Source organism: Tachysurus vachellii, chromosome 13, assembly GCF_030014155.1.
Source record: "Tachysurus vachellii isolate PV-2020 chromosome 13, HZAU_Pvac_v1, whole genome shotgun sequence".
Lineage (NCBI taxonomy): Eukaryota > Metazoa > Chordata > Actinopteri > Siluriformes > Bagridae > Tachysurus > Tachysurus vachellii.
In genome coordinates, this window is record NC_083472.1 from 11,027,341 (window position 1) to 11,044,237 (window position 16,897).

Sequence of the window (16,897 nt, forward strand, 5' to 3'; positions counted from 1 at the left end):
TTAAATGACTTTTTAGCATCCAGTACAGCAGCCTAAACAATGCAGGAAGAGGAGATGATTCTCGTCCTAATATCTGGCGCGCATGATAAAATCTCACATCTGGTATTTTATCAGATCTTTCACTTTGATTAAATGAAAGTGTATAAAAAATAACAATGCCTTTGTATATCAAAAGGATTCTTTTGGTGAAGGATCTGAAACTCTTTTTTTGTTTGGGTGCACTTTTTACTGTTTATGTCTGGAGAAAAAGAAAAATCGACAATTAACAACATCTTTGGTTCAAAGACTTCAACAGGTTTAGGATGATGTTTGTCAGAAATTCAGTCATATTTTTCTTCCAGCGTGAAGTATATACAAGTGAGACAGAATATTTGGACAGGAATAATTTAAGACATGCTTTATCCATCAAGATCTGCTAGGCTTTGGAAATCGAGTGACTTCTAGTCTCAGGGAGGACTGCTTTGTAAACACCAGCAGCAACCAAATGATGCTGATGGCCCTACATGAACAGACGATAACTTCAAAACTACAAAATAGACTTTATATTGAAAATATAATGAATTTTCTGGTTGCCTAACTGTACTTGTTTGACCAGATAGTACACAGTTATTAAATTGTTTCAGAGAGTTTTTCCACATTGCTTGCTCATTAGGGTTAAACTGATAAATGTCTTCTTCTTCTTCTACTTTTGGCTTTGCCCGTTAGGGGTCACCACAGCAAATCATCTGTTTCCACCTAACTCTTTCCTCAACATCCTCTACTCTCGCACCAATTAATGTTCTCATTTAACATATACATATAACTTTGGCCTTCCTCTTGACCTCTTTACCTGGCGGCAACCTCTCCAACATCCTTCCACCGATATAACCACTCAACCTCCTCTGTACATGTCCAACACCATCTTAATCTACCCTCTACGACTTTGTCCCCAAAACAGCCAACCTGAGCTGTCCATCTGATGTGCTCCTTCCTGATCCTGTCCATCCTCATCACACTTAAAGAGAACCTCAACATCCTCATCTCTGCTACCTTCATCTCTGCCCATATGTCTTTTACTCACTGCAACAGTCTCTAACTCATACACCATAGCTGCTCTCACTACTGTCTTGTACACATTTCGTTTGATAAATGCATACTGATAAAATGTATATCCTGAATTTATGTGTTTCATATACATGTAAAGACATATTTCTGTAAAGTGAATTTTTTTTTATTGTTAAATGCGCTATACAAACAAAATTTGCTAAATTCTTGCAAAATTTGCTCCACTGTCTACACGTGTGTGTGTGTAAATGGTTTGTTGATACAGTGATGCCTCGAGATACGAGTTTAATTCGTTCTGTGACTTTGCTCGTATCTCATATTGCTCGTATCTCAAAACAATTTGCCCCGTTTAAATGAATTGAAATCCCATTAATCCGTTCCAGCTCGCAAAATTCCACTCCAGTTGTTTTGTTTATGTGTTTTGAATATGAAACATGTACAGTACCTGTATTTATAAATGACAAAGATTGTATAAAAAAATACAGTAATAAAATGTTAAATGTTAAAAAAAAAAAAAATTGGTTTTACTTTACGGAAGATGCGCACGGAGGTTGAGGGAGGAGTAAACAGGAGGAATTTTGTCTCGTACGTACACTTTCGCTTTCGTTCACTTACTCGCTACTGTACACTCTTAATGCTACTTTACACTTAAATGGAACTTAACTAAACTTCACTAAAATTAACTAACTTAAATCAAGCATCGCGTTAGTTCTGGCAGGTCACGTCGTCAAGCGTGCATCAGCTGTTAATCAGCTGTCCACGACGCGCACCAATCCGGTTACGACATCCATATTACCCGACAATTTAAATTCCAATTCATAGAGCCGCTCTAGCGCTTCGCTGCTGCTGCGATCTAAACTCCCTCCTCCAACCCCGACTCCACCATGCCGGAACCCGTGTTCGTTGTACCAGTTTACGTCATAAATCTCCACATATTTTTCTCTCTCTCTCTCCCTCTCTCTCTAATTATTTATTTATCAATTCATTCATTTATTACTTTCCATAAACGTGTAAGCGAGCATATCTAATACAATGCATGATTAGTGGTTCTGTTAAACGGGGGTCTATTCTATTTTCTAGTCGCTTCTCTCCCAGCTCTGTCCATGCATGCTCACGGACGGGCGCGTGGATTCTTGCCCAGAACAGAGCCATACCGACAACACTAACTGTATGCATATCATCTAATAAATTCTCATTTGACAAAGTGGTCCTGACAGAACTGAAATTCTCTTAACTGAACTTAATTGCTACAATTTCTGTTTTCTTTACATTAATTTTGCTTAATTTTCTTCATTGCTTTTCTCTTCACTTGTTTTTGCCTTTTTTGTCACTCTTTCCTCACTAACATCTGCCGGTCGTTTTATTAAAAACCTGTCCGGTCGGCATATCCGATGCGGTGTAGTCGCACAAGTTAAATTTTTTTAACGCAGCGCCTTTGCGACTCTCCATAGGAAATGAATGACTTCCTGTTTATCGGCCGTCGTTTGTCGTGTGCAGTGGAAAGGCGGCTTTAACCGAGTGAGACGCGGGAAGCTGAGGCGGGGAAACAGAGCACACGTGCTTGTTGGGGATCTTTGTTTCGGCGGCGGCGGCTCGGATGCTCATATCTCAAAAATTTGCTCGTATCTCAAGCCAAAAATTTGGTCGAATCACAGCTCGTATCTCAAAAAATTTGTATGTCAATGCACTCGTATCTCAAGGCATCACTGTACATGGGTATGGAAAAGGAGGTGAAACATGATATCTTACAGTACTTCAATCTGAAATGATGTCCAAAGATCTGAGAGCACAATGAAAATCTGGGATATTTTTTTAACAAAAAAGAAAGTATGTGGACACCAGACTACTGAACAAACCATTCTAAAACCATGGGCATTTATAAGGAGTTGTTCCTTCTTGCAGCTATAACAGCCTGTATTCTTTTGGCTAGGGATTTGTGTCCATTCAGCCATTAGAGCACAAGAGGTTGGACACTGATTTTGAGTAAGGAGACCTGGAGCACGGCCTTCATTCCAGTTCATCCCAAAGGTGTTCAGTGCAATTTCAGTCTCAATTTCTTCCAAACCAACCTTGACAAACTAAAAATCTCACGTGCATGGGGCACGGTCATACTGGAACATTGTTTGGCCATGCAGTTCCAGTGAGATTAAATCTTAATGCTAGAGCATACAAAGAAGGCATTCTATATAATTGTGTGTTTCCAACTTTGTGCTAACAGTTTGGGGAAGACACATGTATGGGTGTAATGGTCTGGTGTCCACATACTTTTAGCCATAACGTATATTCATAAGATTTTACTTTTAATGAAGTTATTTTTGCTAATATCATTTTCAATGAAAAAGTATTATGTTAGACAAAAATGCAAAATCGTAGCATTTTCACTATTGGACCCCAATTTTTGAACCGACAGTCAAAACTCATTAACAAATTTAGAGGTTGGTGAAAGTCATTGCACATTTGTTGAAGGATGCTTCATTCAAATAAACCAAAAAACTTTATTCTTGTAAGTGAGAAGTCACTATGACATTTCTATCATTATTCTACCCAAATTTAAAAAAGTCCAGAAGTTATAAATAAATGAATCTAAAAAGTAGATGTGCAGTTTATGGTATGTTGACTACATCTATGGCAAAATAAAAATGAAAATAAGCTAAATAATAACAAATGATAAATACATATTATTAGAGATAAAACACTGAAAAGAAAACAATGTAAAGTAATTTTATGTTTGACATTTTATCCTAACTCCTGAAATAGTAAAATAATTTCATAGTTAACAAGAGAGGACAGACAGGTAGATGTGCTGAGAGAAATAGGTGTATTGTGTAGACTAACATCATGTTCCTTTCACTCATAAAATATGGTAATACACACACACACACACACACACACACACACCACCACGGAAATCTTCTATGGGAGCCGGTGGGCTGTGGACACACTCAGAGTTTAAATTAGCTGCTTTGATCATGCTTCATCTGAGCTCTGAGCTTCTCTGAGAGCAGACGACATCACACACATGATTTCTGACTCACTCACTCTCTCTCTGTCACACGTACACACACACCTCTCACTGAACAATTATACGGTCTGTCAAGTTCACACATGGTGCCAACCTGGCTATATATGGAAACCAACTCTCTTTTTTCACACACATAAATGAAAAAAAAAAATATATATATATATATATATATATATATATATATATATATATATATATATATATATATATATATGTATACACATACATACATACATACATACATACATATATATACACCCCTGTACATCAACTAATTATCTAATCAGATGCCGCCAATGTAAAACATAGCTTTGGTAATGTTCACATCAACTATGGTTAAACTATGAGTTCAGTAATTAGTCACTGTGTCATGTTTGTTAATGCCAGATAGCCTGGTTTGGTATTTCTATAACTCTTGATCTCCTGAGATTTCCTCCACTTAAGTCTTTCTGAGTTTGCTCAAAATGGTGCAATAAAGAAAAATCATACAGTAAGTACAGTTCACAATCTGAATTTGGTGCCAGCAACATAACTCCATGGATCCAACCCACATTCCGTCAATAGCCCAGGCTGGTGGATGTGGTGTAAAGGTGTGGGGAATGTTTGGGCCACTTAATTACAATCAACGATTAGTTGAAAGCCACAGCCTGTTTGAGTGTTGTTTGCTGACAATGTGCATCCCTCCGTCATGGCCACAATTAACCCATCTTCTAATGGGTACATCAAGCACAATGTCACAAAGACAAAGTCATCTCAAACAGGTTTCCCAAAGATGACAATGATGGAAATGTTCAAATAACTTTGTCACTAGTTCTGAATCCAAGAGAATATCTTCAAGATGTGGAAGAACAGTCAATTCAAGATATTTCAAAAAAGTTACTTTAGATCATTTTTAATAACAGACACAACCTTGCTAAGTATTAGTGCACAATGAACTTTTTCTGACATCATCTTTCCTAAAGGGGGGGAAAACCCCAAAATACTTATTACAGTTCTGTCTGTACCCTTATGCACATTAATACCATATCTAATACATAACCTGCAACCATCTATCAAAAAGCTGCTGGCATCAATAGGATTCTCACTCAATTAATTTCTAAACTACTGCATTCATCCACCCGAAAGCATCCAGGATCTAAGAGTAAAAGCAATTAGCCTTAAGACAGTAATTATTCTTAATTACTGGCTTCATGTGCTGATTAGGCCTGTTGCTTAGCTGACACACTGAAAAAGACAACCTTTTTGACTCTGTTGCTTGTGTTTGTACTTTGCACTGTTATTATTTATTGCATGGCTATCCGTTATTTACAGCAGTTATTAAATCATCTGTTTATACTGCTTTTTTGATGACTGTCAACTTCAAGATGATCACCTTCAAAGATGAGACAAGAAACATACAAATTTTATACAGTTAAAACCTGTCAGTCATTCCTGAACACCAGCAAATCACTATTTACCCCGAAGCTACACATGGCAACTACAGTAACTTGAAAAATGAACATTATATTTACTATTCATGAATAGTATGGGATGGCTATAATACAGGATCTACTCCAGACATTTCTTGATATACCCAGTATGTGCCTTGCAGGATGGCAGCCATCAGGACATCTTCTGTGAGGATAAGATACAGGATGTGTTCCTTTAACTAAGCAGAGATTAGTCCCCCTGGGTGGCACATATCATCACCTTAGCCTACTGAAGGTCTGGAGGCCCAGTCTCTAGTATGACCTACCTCTCTATACTAAGCATTTCTTCTTCATGGATGGTATATAGAGGTGTACCTCTCCAGGAATCGAACCCCGACCCTGGAGGTGTGAGGCGAACGTTCTAACCACTAAGCCACCGTGCCCCCGTATTCTGTATATTATTTATTATATATAAAACTGTTACTCCACTACTATTAGAAATAACAAGATTGCCTTATTTAAGCACACTCCAATGGTGACTAACAATGCAGTCATATATAGTCACAGACTCTTTCATTGACTTTTTCTGACCTGCACATCATAAGATTGTCATTTCTCAAACTTACGTCCCCACACACACAGGTTTAAGGTCAATGGTATAAACTCCTTATTTGTATAGATTTATGACACTCCAAAGGCAAAGACCATGTCTGTCTACACAAACGCATAACTCCCAGTCTTGTGCACTGTCGATCTTCAGAGGCTGTAAAAAGGAGCAGTGGGAAAGGAATTGAATTGGATTGAAAAACCATAAATTGAATAAGTTTGTGAGGTGTGTGTGTGTGTGTGTGTGTGTGTGTGTGTGTGTGTGTGTGTGTGTGTGTCTGTGTGTCTGTTTGTGTGTGTGTGTGTGTGTGTGTGTAAGCCATGGCTATGTTTTAGATTTAAAACATAATGAGAACTGAGAAACTGGAGCAATGCCCTGTGTCATTATACTTCACTGCTGTGGCACTAAAAGGGACTCAGAACACCTTTAACTCACTAAAGGAATTAAACATTTTATGACTGTTGTCAAAAGAACATAGGAAACTATTACTGAATCTCTGTACCCATTTTAAACCAGCTTGGGCATCAAAGTATCGTCTCAAAATGTCCCTTTGTCCTATTTCAAGAAAATATATAAAATATTCAGACTAAAGTTTAACTGTTGGTAACGACAGTATGATTGCTTTGTGGTAAAATTAATTATTTACTGTTAAATCCACAGTCTCAGACTACAAGGTCCTGATGTCCAGAATACAGCAGGATTACAGCTGATAATTAACTGATGATTTGATTCTGGTGTTGGAACACAGACAAGAATATAATGTCTGTAAATGTTTCCAGTTTTTTGTAGTCATTTTAAATTGAAACATTTGTGGTTCATTCATATCTATATAATGTCAAGATTTCTGTTTAGGTCACATGCTAGTCATGCTAGTCAACAAAGTGTGCACATGTGAACTTACTTTCAGGGTAAATACTTTAAGACTGTATTTTTATTACAGATGAAGCACAATGTTGTCTGTATGTGTATCTGGTCAGTACTCTGAATATTTGTATCTATAAGTATAAGTATAAGCTTAAAGTATAAGCTTAAAGCTGAAATGGACCTATGCTAAACCATAAGGTGGTTGTTGTATTTAAATGAACGCTACGCTCCTAGAAAACAAAAACAAACCTCATTTAAAAATTCAGAGGTAGAAATGTCAGCACTGTCAGCTAGACACACAGCGAGAAACATTTTCCAGACCAAAGGTTTCATTCCTGGTTGATAACATAACACCCATACAGTGCAGACGATTATATACATGTCAGATAACATTCTGTGCACAGTAATTGTGGTATAATGACATTCATAAAAAGGTCAACAAAGTCATCATTACGATTTTATTGGCTACCAGCTGCTTTTGTGAGAAACAGAATTAACCGAAAGGAATCATGTCATCTTTTTTGTTTAACAACTAGCTAGCTATTCTCAATGCTCGGTAATATCAAGGTGACACCCTGTGAAGTATCAGAGGTTATACTGCATGGTTTGTAATAATAAAATGCAATTTCTTCGCTATTACTAGCATCTTATTTTAATCATATTCATTGAAACTGTCAGGAAGGTATTTGATGGCAAGATTGGTCGAGATTATATTGACTAAAGAAATAAAATAAAAAAAAATAAATATAAATATGTGCCATCACTACATCAATTACTGTCTGGTAACCACACAAAATGCCTGAGTGTGAAGCACTACTGAATTTTACCATACAGTTTGATTTGTCTTTATTGTATTACTGTAATTTAATTTCTAGCTATGTCATTGCTGTTAGCATGGTTTGTGAACCATTCATGCTCATAACTGTTCAGCAGGAGATATGCACCAGGTTCTTCAATTATTTTTGGGCAGTTATTATTCGCTTCTATTATATTCTATATTCTATTCTATAACATTTCCCTACTAATAGCAGCATATCGTCGCTGTCGGGCGGAAACCTCGTATGTCCAAATTTGGTCAATTTCATATTTTTTCACATATCGACGTGGGTCTGTTATTTTTACAAGTTATTAACCAATCTAAAGTCTTGAAAATAGCTTGATCACAATAGCAAATCTCATAACTCCATTGGACACTTCAACTGTCCACCTCTTCCTCACTCCACGGGAGAGATTCGCGGCATATTTCTCCTTAATAAGAGTCACAACGAATCAACACGTCTTCTGAGATAAATGTCTTCAAAACACTGGGCCCAAAGAAAAAAAAATCTTGACCCCCGCTAGTTCTGGTGCTCGTCTGAGGACAGGAATTTAGCGCAAGACAATCCACTGCAACGCGGACTAAACCCTGTGCACTGCAGATAAGGTACGGCGTTTTTTTCATTTCCTGAAAAATAACGGTTTTGGAGATATGAGGATTCCGCCCGACAGCGACGATATCCTGATCAGGAGACGTTTTTTGTTGTGTCCTGTGAGATCTTAGTTCTGATGGGATCTTTGGTCAAATTAATGCACTTGCTGGCAAAGACAACAAAAAAAGATTATTTGTATGTGTATCTGTATTTGTTCAAAACAAATACATTTTTATCCAGTTCGTTATAGCTTTATCTTTCCTAATTATTAGTATCTTCTCTGGCTATTCTCATGTGTTGTTGTGTGTAACGTCGTGTTTTCATGTTCTCACCCTTATGGAAGCTGGGGTTGCTGTCCTGAAGCAGGTTACTGAGCTGGTGGCCATTGATATGGAGGTAACGGAGCTGCTCCCTCAGTGGGGCTTTCTCAAACACAGCCGGAATCAGGCGTCCCACACTGTTCTGCGAGATGGGCAATGCCAGAGCAAGTGCAAGAGTAGGGGTCAGATCCACTTGCTCCACCACAAGTTTCTCACCCATGCCCTCTGTAACACAAGACAATGCAGCATAAATAGACAAATACATTTCCTCACTTCCCTCACAAATCTGAGCAGCACAGTAGGGGCATTTTGTATGCTCTGTCTCAGCTATAAATCATGAGATTTAATATCAACGGAAAAAACTCATGGAACAAATCTGACAAAGCTGTCATCCTTTCAGACTTCAATTACGCTTGTAATATTTCAGGCATCAATAGAACTATGTGCATCTACGAACATCACACAGCAATCAGATATATCAGGTTTTTTAAACGTGTTGAAAATCCTGAATAAAATAGTAGGTATGCAGTTCTTACAAATCCACCCAGATTTCAATTTTAGAGCGTTTCTAAAACCGATCGTCAAAATGTGAAAGCTTGTGTGAGCTCTGAAATATATAAAGCTGGAAAAAGAAACAATTATCACATTCATCCTGACTGTGTGGAGCACACAGATGCTCAGCTGATCCACACTTTCATCAAGAAGAGAGAGCAAATGCTAATGAGCCTCTCACCTGCTGTGCCAAGATGTCAGAACCTTGCACTGTGAGTCCCAAACAAACCATGTATGTGTGTGTTTTTTTCACACAAGCATGTTTAGTAACACCTTGTGTGCAGCACTGAACGGCACCGATGTCTATAAAGATGAAGACTATCGTACCATATTGTACGTGGCTGTTTAAGAAAATTAGCAGATTCATTCACATGTTTACAATGACATCACACTGAGATACATAGCAAATAAAGCGAGTGTGCGTGTGTGTGTGTGTTTTTTTTTTTTTCCGTCTACTGAAAGAATTCAGACAGCTCTGTAAGGAAAGCTTGAACAGTTTGAGTTTGAGCTTTTTTTATTTTTTTTAAAACAAGGGATCCATTGATCCTGATACTGATAGGGGTATTGGTTTGATAATGATATAGCCAGCATCCAATAGCTCATCATGTTATTTAAGGTAAACCCAGTTTATGTTTTTTCAACAGACAGACAACACAAAATGACCAGACAAAACAAACTGACAACCCATAATAAGCAGGCAACACAAACTGATCAGACAAAACAATTCTCCAGACAAAATAAAATGACCAGACAACACAAAACTGCAGCGATCTGGACTTGATTAATGATGGCAGTCAAAGCAAAACACTGCAAACTGTACTCTGTAAAACTATCAAGAAGACAAACTATAGCACTTTCTTTAAAGTTTTTTTTAAGTAACCTGATAAAACATCTTCAACCTAAAACTGAAAAGGATGCAGGTTTGGGGAATAAAATGTCTACAGACAACATTAAGTGAGTGAAAATAAAAGCTCTTATCCACTATTGCTGTTCTAGGATAATCAGACGCTAGCGGTCATTGAACAGAGATACAATCACGCCACCATGCAACAGACAAAAATGTTTTGTACGGATTTACAGAAGTGTCTCCAATGCATTAACACCCAAGGTTAGCAGCTACACTCTTACAGTCATCTTTCTAACATTATACAGAATGAATCTAATAATCTAAGTGGATGAACACTTACTTTTATCTTATTTTTATAAGCATCTAATATAATTCAAGTCTATTTTTTCTTTCACTGGTTGTATAGACATTTCTTATTTCTTAATTCTTGTATTGTTATTTCTGTAAGCTCTAAAGCTACACCACCATAAGGAAACATAATAAATACCAATAAATACTAGTTTTTCCACTGTTGTGGTCTTCAGGATAGTTTGGCAAGTGGTTAGTTTCAATAATTAGTACACAGGAGCTACATTAACACTCAAGGCAATTTTATTGGTGCAAGTCCCCAGTTTGCTGTAGGCCTTCCTACTGCTGGTTGCCATAGTAATAACTTTCATCATTGGGAGGTAAAACTAGCACTCCAAATAATTTTCTTGCTGCAAAAACCTAACTTTCTGGGATGGGATTTGGTGTTTGTGTATAAATTTCACCAGTGTATGCATCATATGACAGAGATAAAGGATAAGCAGTGTGTCCTCTTTGCCACAGACCACGTGCTCTCGAACTTCTTCACTCTTATTGGTAGTCGCTGAACCAAGTCGCTTTAATTTGGATAGAGTTACTGTATATGGGGTAAGGTTTATGGCTGCGATTGTGACGGCTCTCTTTCTCAATTATTTATTAATTATGTCTTAATAACTTATTGAAACAGTTAATCTCTGCGAGAACAGCAAAGGAATGACCAGACAGTTACCTACAATAACTACAGACTGGAGCTGAGAGGCTTCTGGCATCAGTATCAGTATCAATGAATATCAAATGTCATGTGGCTTTAAAAAAAAAAAAGAAGAAGGAGGGCTAGTTCCTCTGCACATAAGCTTTATGAGCTCTTAATTTGAGTTTCATTTACAGAAGCAGGCCCTGTTCTGGCAACTAGGCTCGACTCCTCCTGAGCATTAACTTTTATTGCAGCGCCTCAATGCAAGAGGTCATTTTGCAGTCGACTGCTCTATAGAATACTGGCAGACTGAGATAGGATAATGTGGACCTTATGCAGAGGAAACAAGAACTCACCTTTCGCTGGGAAGGCAGGGCTTATGAGGACTAGTGGAGTGTTGACTTCTGGCTCTGATGATCCTCCATGGCTGCCCGTCTCAGACATGCCGTGATCACCACACAGCACAAGCAAATTAGGCAGCATGCCCTCTGTCTCCTGCTGGTGAGAAAAAAAACAGACAAGAAAAAGAGGGTGTTAACATACTTGAGGATGCAAAAAAATAAATCAGCTGGTGAAAGAGGGACAGAGAGAGAGAGAGAGAGAGAGAGAGAGAGAGAGAGAGAGAGAGAGAGATAGGCAGTTAAGTAAAGAATAGACATGTGATTTACTGTTTATAATAAAATGTTTAGTGGAATGTTATAAATGAATATTTTATTGTAAAATATATCTAATCTAGATGTAATCTAATTGGAAAAGCCCCAGACATTGACTGTATGTTTGGTGTCTTTGTCTTGCTGAGCATTATATTTAGGGCTAATCAGATGCCTCCTTGATGGTACTGTATGATGGAGAATAATCTGCCTGTATATCTCAACATTGAGGACACCGTTAATCCTGACCAAATCTCCAGCTCCATTTGCAGAAATGCAGCCCCAAACTTGCAAGGAACCTCCAGCATGCTTCACTGTTGCCTGCATACACTCATTATTGCACCCCTCTCCAGCCCTTTGACAAACAACCTCCTGGCTCCTGCTACAGACAAATATTTCATAGTTTTTTTCATCAGTCTAGAGCACCTGCTGCCATTTTTATGCACCCCAGTTGCTATGTTTTCATGCATAGAAGAGTTGCTTGGCCTTGTTTCTGGCTTTTGCCCACAATACTTCCATGAAGAACACTTCTGGCCCGACTTCTCAGGGCAGTAGATTGGTGAAACTGGGTCCTACTGGTTTCCAGCAGTTACTTGCTGATTGCAATGCTGGACATCTATCATCGGCTGCATTAGGTTTCCTTAGCTGACCACCGCATTTATGGTCCTCAACATTGCCTGGCTTTGTGTCTTTTTAATTCTTCAAAATAAATTGTGTATTTGTGTCTTCTTGTTATGTGCAGTCTTGTCATTGTGTACAACATCCACAACCTCACCTTACAATTAAATACTACTACTACTACTACTACTACTACTACTACTACTAATAATAATAATAATAATAATAATAATAACAATAAGAGGAGAAAATATAATCGGGGAGAAAATATCCGTCACAAAATAGTTTTAATTCATTTTCTGCTGATTTTCTGGAGAAAGTTTGTATTCACCAGAGACATGCTGCAGTAAAAATGGCAAATAACGTATAATAATAATAATATAATGTAATAATGATGCTTACAGTTATGGGAAATGCCTTTAGGTGATTTACATCTTCTATTTTTTTCTTAATCAGCCTTCAATTGTCCAGAAGTATGAACATTAAGCATAAAAGTGTTAATAAAGCACTTTTTTCAGTCAGGGATCTTTGACTCATTTGGATCTAAGAGTGATCGGTTTTTTCCACACAGATTTAGATGAAATCATTTAATTGCTGTACTTCATCTTTATTTTTTCTGTAGCAATATTAGTGATTAAACTGTAATAAAACATACAAAACTTCAAGTGTTGTAATGTTTATTTGGCATTTATAGGTCACACAGGGGAAAGATAGTGCTTAAGAATGCTTCACACCAAACAGTCCCCTGGTGTCCATTTAACACTGTACTCTTCTAAAGACATGCTCCCAGCAGTCCTGTCTCCTGGCCTCTGCCTAGAGCTGAAAAGAAATCTCAGAGAACTGTGAAACATGATCAGATGATCAGCTGTGTTTATCATTTTTCCCCCCAAGAATATAATTCTAAAACATTTCATGTACAGATCATGTAGCTTGAGGCACATGTTTTACATTCCCAGTTGGAATGGCATTCAACATGAACATATACCACTTTCCGTAAGCTTGTACCTGCACAAATCGCTGGATAGGTTTGGTATGAAATAAATAAATAAATAATTGAATAAATAAATAAATAGGTACTAATTATGCCCTAATTAACTGACTAATTGACTGCTTAAGAGCCCTTGGAGGCCTGCTTACACTTTTAAGGGCCGTGTTCATGCTTAGCCCAAGCAAAGATTCTGGGTTCGCTTGGGGGCGGAGCTTAGGTTTAGACTGAACCGTGACTCTATTTCACAATTCCATATGTTGCTTATGGGCACACTGCTTTGTGAAGTTACAGACACTAGAGTCATCGGTGTGCTGTTGGTATTACCATTTTCTTTTGGTGGCACCACTTTAGCTGTAAAGAAGAGCACTTTTTGGTTGCATGGCATGTCATTCTATGTATGAAGATTATATGCCATTCAGGCCTGTAATTAGATGTGTTTTTCTCCAGTGCTTTTAGTGCAAGCGCTAATTACAACCGCTCTAATCCGGTCAAGTTTGGCTTAATATTTCAATAGGGCGTTCTGTCTCCTCTGCTGACCGTAACAACCATCTCCCTGCCATTAGTAATCTTGCAACAGAAAGCAGCATGACAAGTTAAATCAATAGCGGTACTTGGCATGCAGTACAAATCCCAGATCATTGTTTCAAGAGCAGCAGGAATCAGTTCTCAGAAACAGTCCTGTGCTCAAAAACAAGTGTTCGAACTTCCTGAACTTTTGGTACAAAAGTCTAAAACTAAATAAAACACGTTAAAAAAGTATGAAGACGAATTCACATTCAGCCAAAATTGTAAAAAAAAAAATGAGCAAAAATGTTGGCACATACTGTACATGCTTTATTAAGTTAGTTGTGTAATAAATCAGGTGCTCATTGATATCTTCCACTAATGACAATTTTTTCCTCACATCATTGAATAATTCTGTCTGTACCAAGTCATCCAGAACAGACATTTCAGAACATAACTGGAGAAAAAAAAACAACTGTCTCCTCTTCACTCCAATTTGGACATTTTTTTCAGGTTTAAACACTTCAAGGTTTCTGTGACTATACATAGCACTTGATATGAGGCAGACCTTTTTCAATTTCTGATTGAGTGTCTTGCTACGCATTCTAACACCACATTGCTCTACGCTGTACACATTTGACATTGCAATGCGGGGATAACACTGCAAAATTCTGCTTCAGAGTAGAAGTTCTTAACCCCAGGTAAAAAGCCATGCTAAACCTGCTTTTAAATATCAGGCATTAAACATTCCTCTATTCAGGGTTAAAAGTCCATGTTCATGGTTTAGGGCAAATACAATAACCCTGGGTTAACGCAGTGTTAGAGCACCTCTTGTTCTTTGGATGAAAATGAAATAAATACAATAACCAAAATGTTACTAGATTTACGGAATTTGGCAGATGCCTTTATCCAGAGCGACTCTGAAATATCAGTAAATACATTAATACTGGATCACTAGGTTACAGACTTAGGATACAATCAATCTAAAACTCTATAAAAAAAATTTTAAGATACATATAAAACAAACAATCTCTGGAAAATTGTCCCTAGTGTGTGATTGCGTGAGTGAATGAGTGTGTGTGCCCTGCGATGGGTTGGCACTCCGTCCAGGGTGTATCCTGCCTTGATGCCCGATGACGCCTGAGATAGGCACAGGCTCCCCGTGACCCGAGGTAGTTCGGATAAGCGGTAGAAAATGAATGAATGAATGAATATAAAACAAACAGGGAAAATTCTAGTTTAAGTGATTCAGGACGAGGTAGGTCTTCACCCTTATTTTAAAGATGGCCAGTGACAGAACTGTTCAGACATCTATGGGAGGTTTACTCCAAGAGTCTTGATTTATACTACAATGCAACAATAACTGAAGACCACTAAAGGAGCGTTTTTATAATAGTAAATACATCTAACTTTCTTACATCTCTCATGATTCTATTTTTTATTTTTATTTTTTTAGAATTTTCCTTATAGGTTATTATTAAACTCTAAACTAAGTGGCAGGAATGCTCAAGCCTCTAGAATGCCATAACATAGTGTCATGAATGAAGATGGATGGTGAGTTCTTATTGCTGCACATTTTGTTCTGCTCATGCCGCATAGCCTGTAGTTAAAAAAAAAAATATACGCATTATAAATACAAGGAAAAGCCTAGAAAATAAATAAAAAAATAGTGTATGAAGTTAAATCAAATATGAAATAAAGTGATTGCACTTTCACACTCTACCTGCCCTTTTTTATTTCTTTTTTTTTTTTTTGCTGATTTACAGTGCAGTGGTCCAAGGCTACCTGCTTGCTCCCACAAAAACACATTGATTTCATTCAGCAAAGCTGACAGAAATGTCAAGATGTAAATGGACGACTTGAACGTATAAAAACGATGCTCTGGTTCTTGCTCTCCAAAAATGCTGTGATTTTTGCTCATTGTCAGTAGGTAATGTTGAATATAATGGCAGCATGATAATGTACTATTGTGAACAGCTGCTGAAGTCATTTGTGATATGAGGGGAGAGCAACGTGCCAGATGAAAATACATGGAGCACACAATAAACCCAGGCCAGGAGAGGGAAGATAACATTGAGTGCCATGTCACTTTAATATTACTGATGTCGAAAGACGGATGAGGAGAGCAATAAAAGTTGCCCTCCAGCTGTATAAGAGTTTTGTTCGATTGTGTATACACATACAGGATTAGGAATATGTCCAGGACTAAGGCATAAAGATCTCTTAATATTTTAGAATTCTCAATGCAGAATTTCTTTTATTATTCTTTTAATAAAACACAGCTCTGAGTATAGTTATGCTTATGATAAAGCACTCGTTTTAACACGTTACACATAATACACACAACCTACAGCTAATGATTTACAGATTTAAAAAATAGGTTGCTTTTAACAAATTATATAAATATAAAATGGCATTTTTATTAAGAAAGCACTAAGTTAGCATTAAAGGCCAGAGTCTGAAGAATGTGAGAACTTGTCCAACAATGAAGAGCCTTCATGACTAAGCTGGTTTTGCAGTATGGATTCCTGGTAACATGATAAGTTGAATATTGTCTTACAGAGAAAAAATAATAGAAGCACAAATGGCTGGTGAGGGAACAAGTCAAACGTATTCAGAATTTTTATTTTAAGAACTTGCAAGAAGTAAAATAGTCAATTCAATGCTTATATTACGGTATTTTCCATCTCTCTTTATGTTCCACTAGGGTAAATAAACGGTTTGAATACCTTTGACACGAGTAAAGTGGACAGCTGACCATCACACCTACATTTATGTGGGCCTTCCTTAAACAGTTGCCACAAAAAATGAAGAACACAATGGTCTAAAATATAAGTGTCCAAGCTGATCCTGGTGGACTGGTGGGAGAGCAGGTTTTCATTCCAATTCATCAGGAGCCACACACAGATTCAATCTGTTTAATCGGTTAAGCTTCCAATACACTCAGGTGTGGCTTCTGTTTCCCTTCCAGATAAGACTTGCTACCCCTTGTCTAGAATGTCAAACTTTGACAAGATTGTGCAAAGGAACAACAAGTGCACAAAGCTCTGCCCTAAACACAGCCATGCTCCAGAGTCTTCCCAG

At 37.6% G+C, this 16,897-nt stretch overlaps 1 protein-coding gene across 2 annotated transcripts in view; it reads right to left on the reverse strand.

Moving 5' to 3' along the window:
• pigg (phosphatidylinositol glycan anchor biosynthesis class G) overlaps positions 1 to 16,897 on the reverse strand; it is a 123,787-nt gene that overhangs the window by 66,501 nt on the left and 40,389 nt on the right. The window contains exons 5-6 of one of the 2 annotated variants that reach the window (XM_060884711.1): positions 11,410 to 11,548; positions 8,688 to 8,900 (exon numbers count right to left, since the gene is read on the reverse strand). In XM_060884711.1, the coding sequence (XP_060740694.1) occupies positions 8,688 to 8,900; positions 11,410 to 11,548 (352 nt within the window). Of the gene's footprint in view, positions 1 to 8,687; positions 8,901 to 11,409; positions 11,552 to 16,897 lie in introns of both variants that reach the window. The other variant, XM_060884710.1, reaches the window with a different exon arrangement.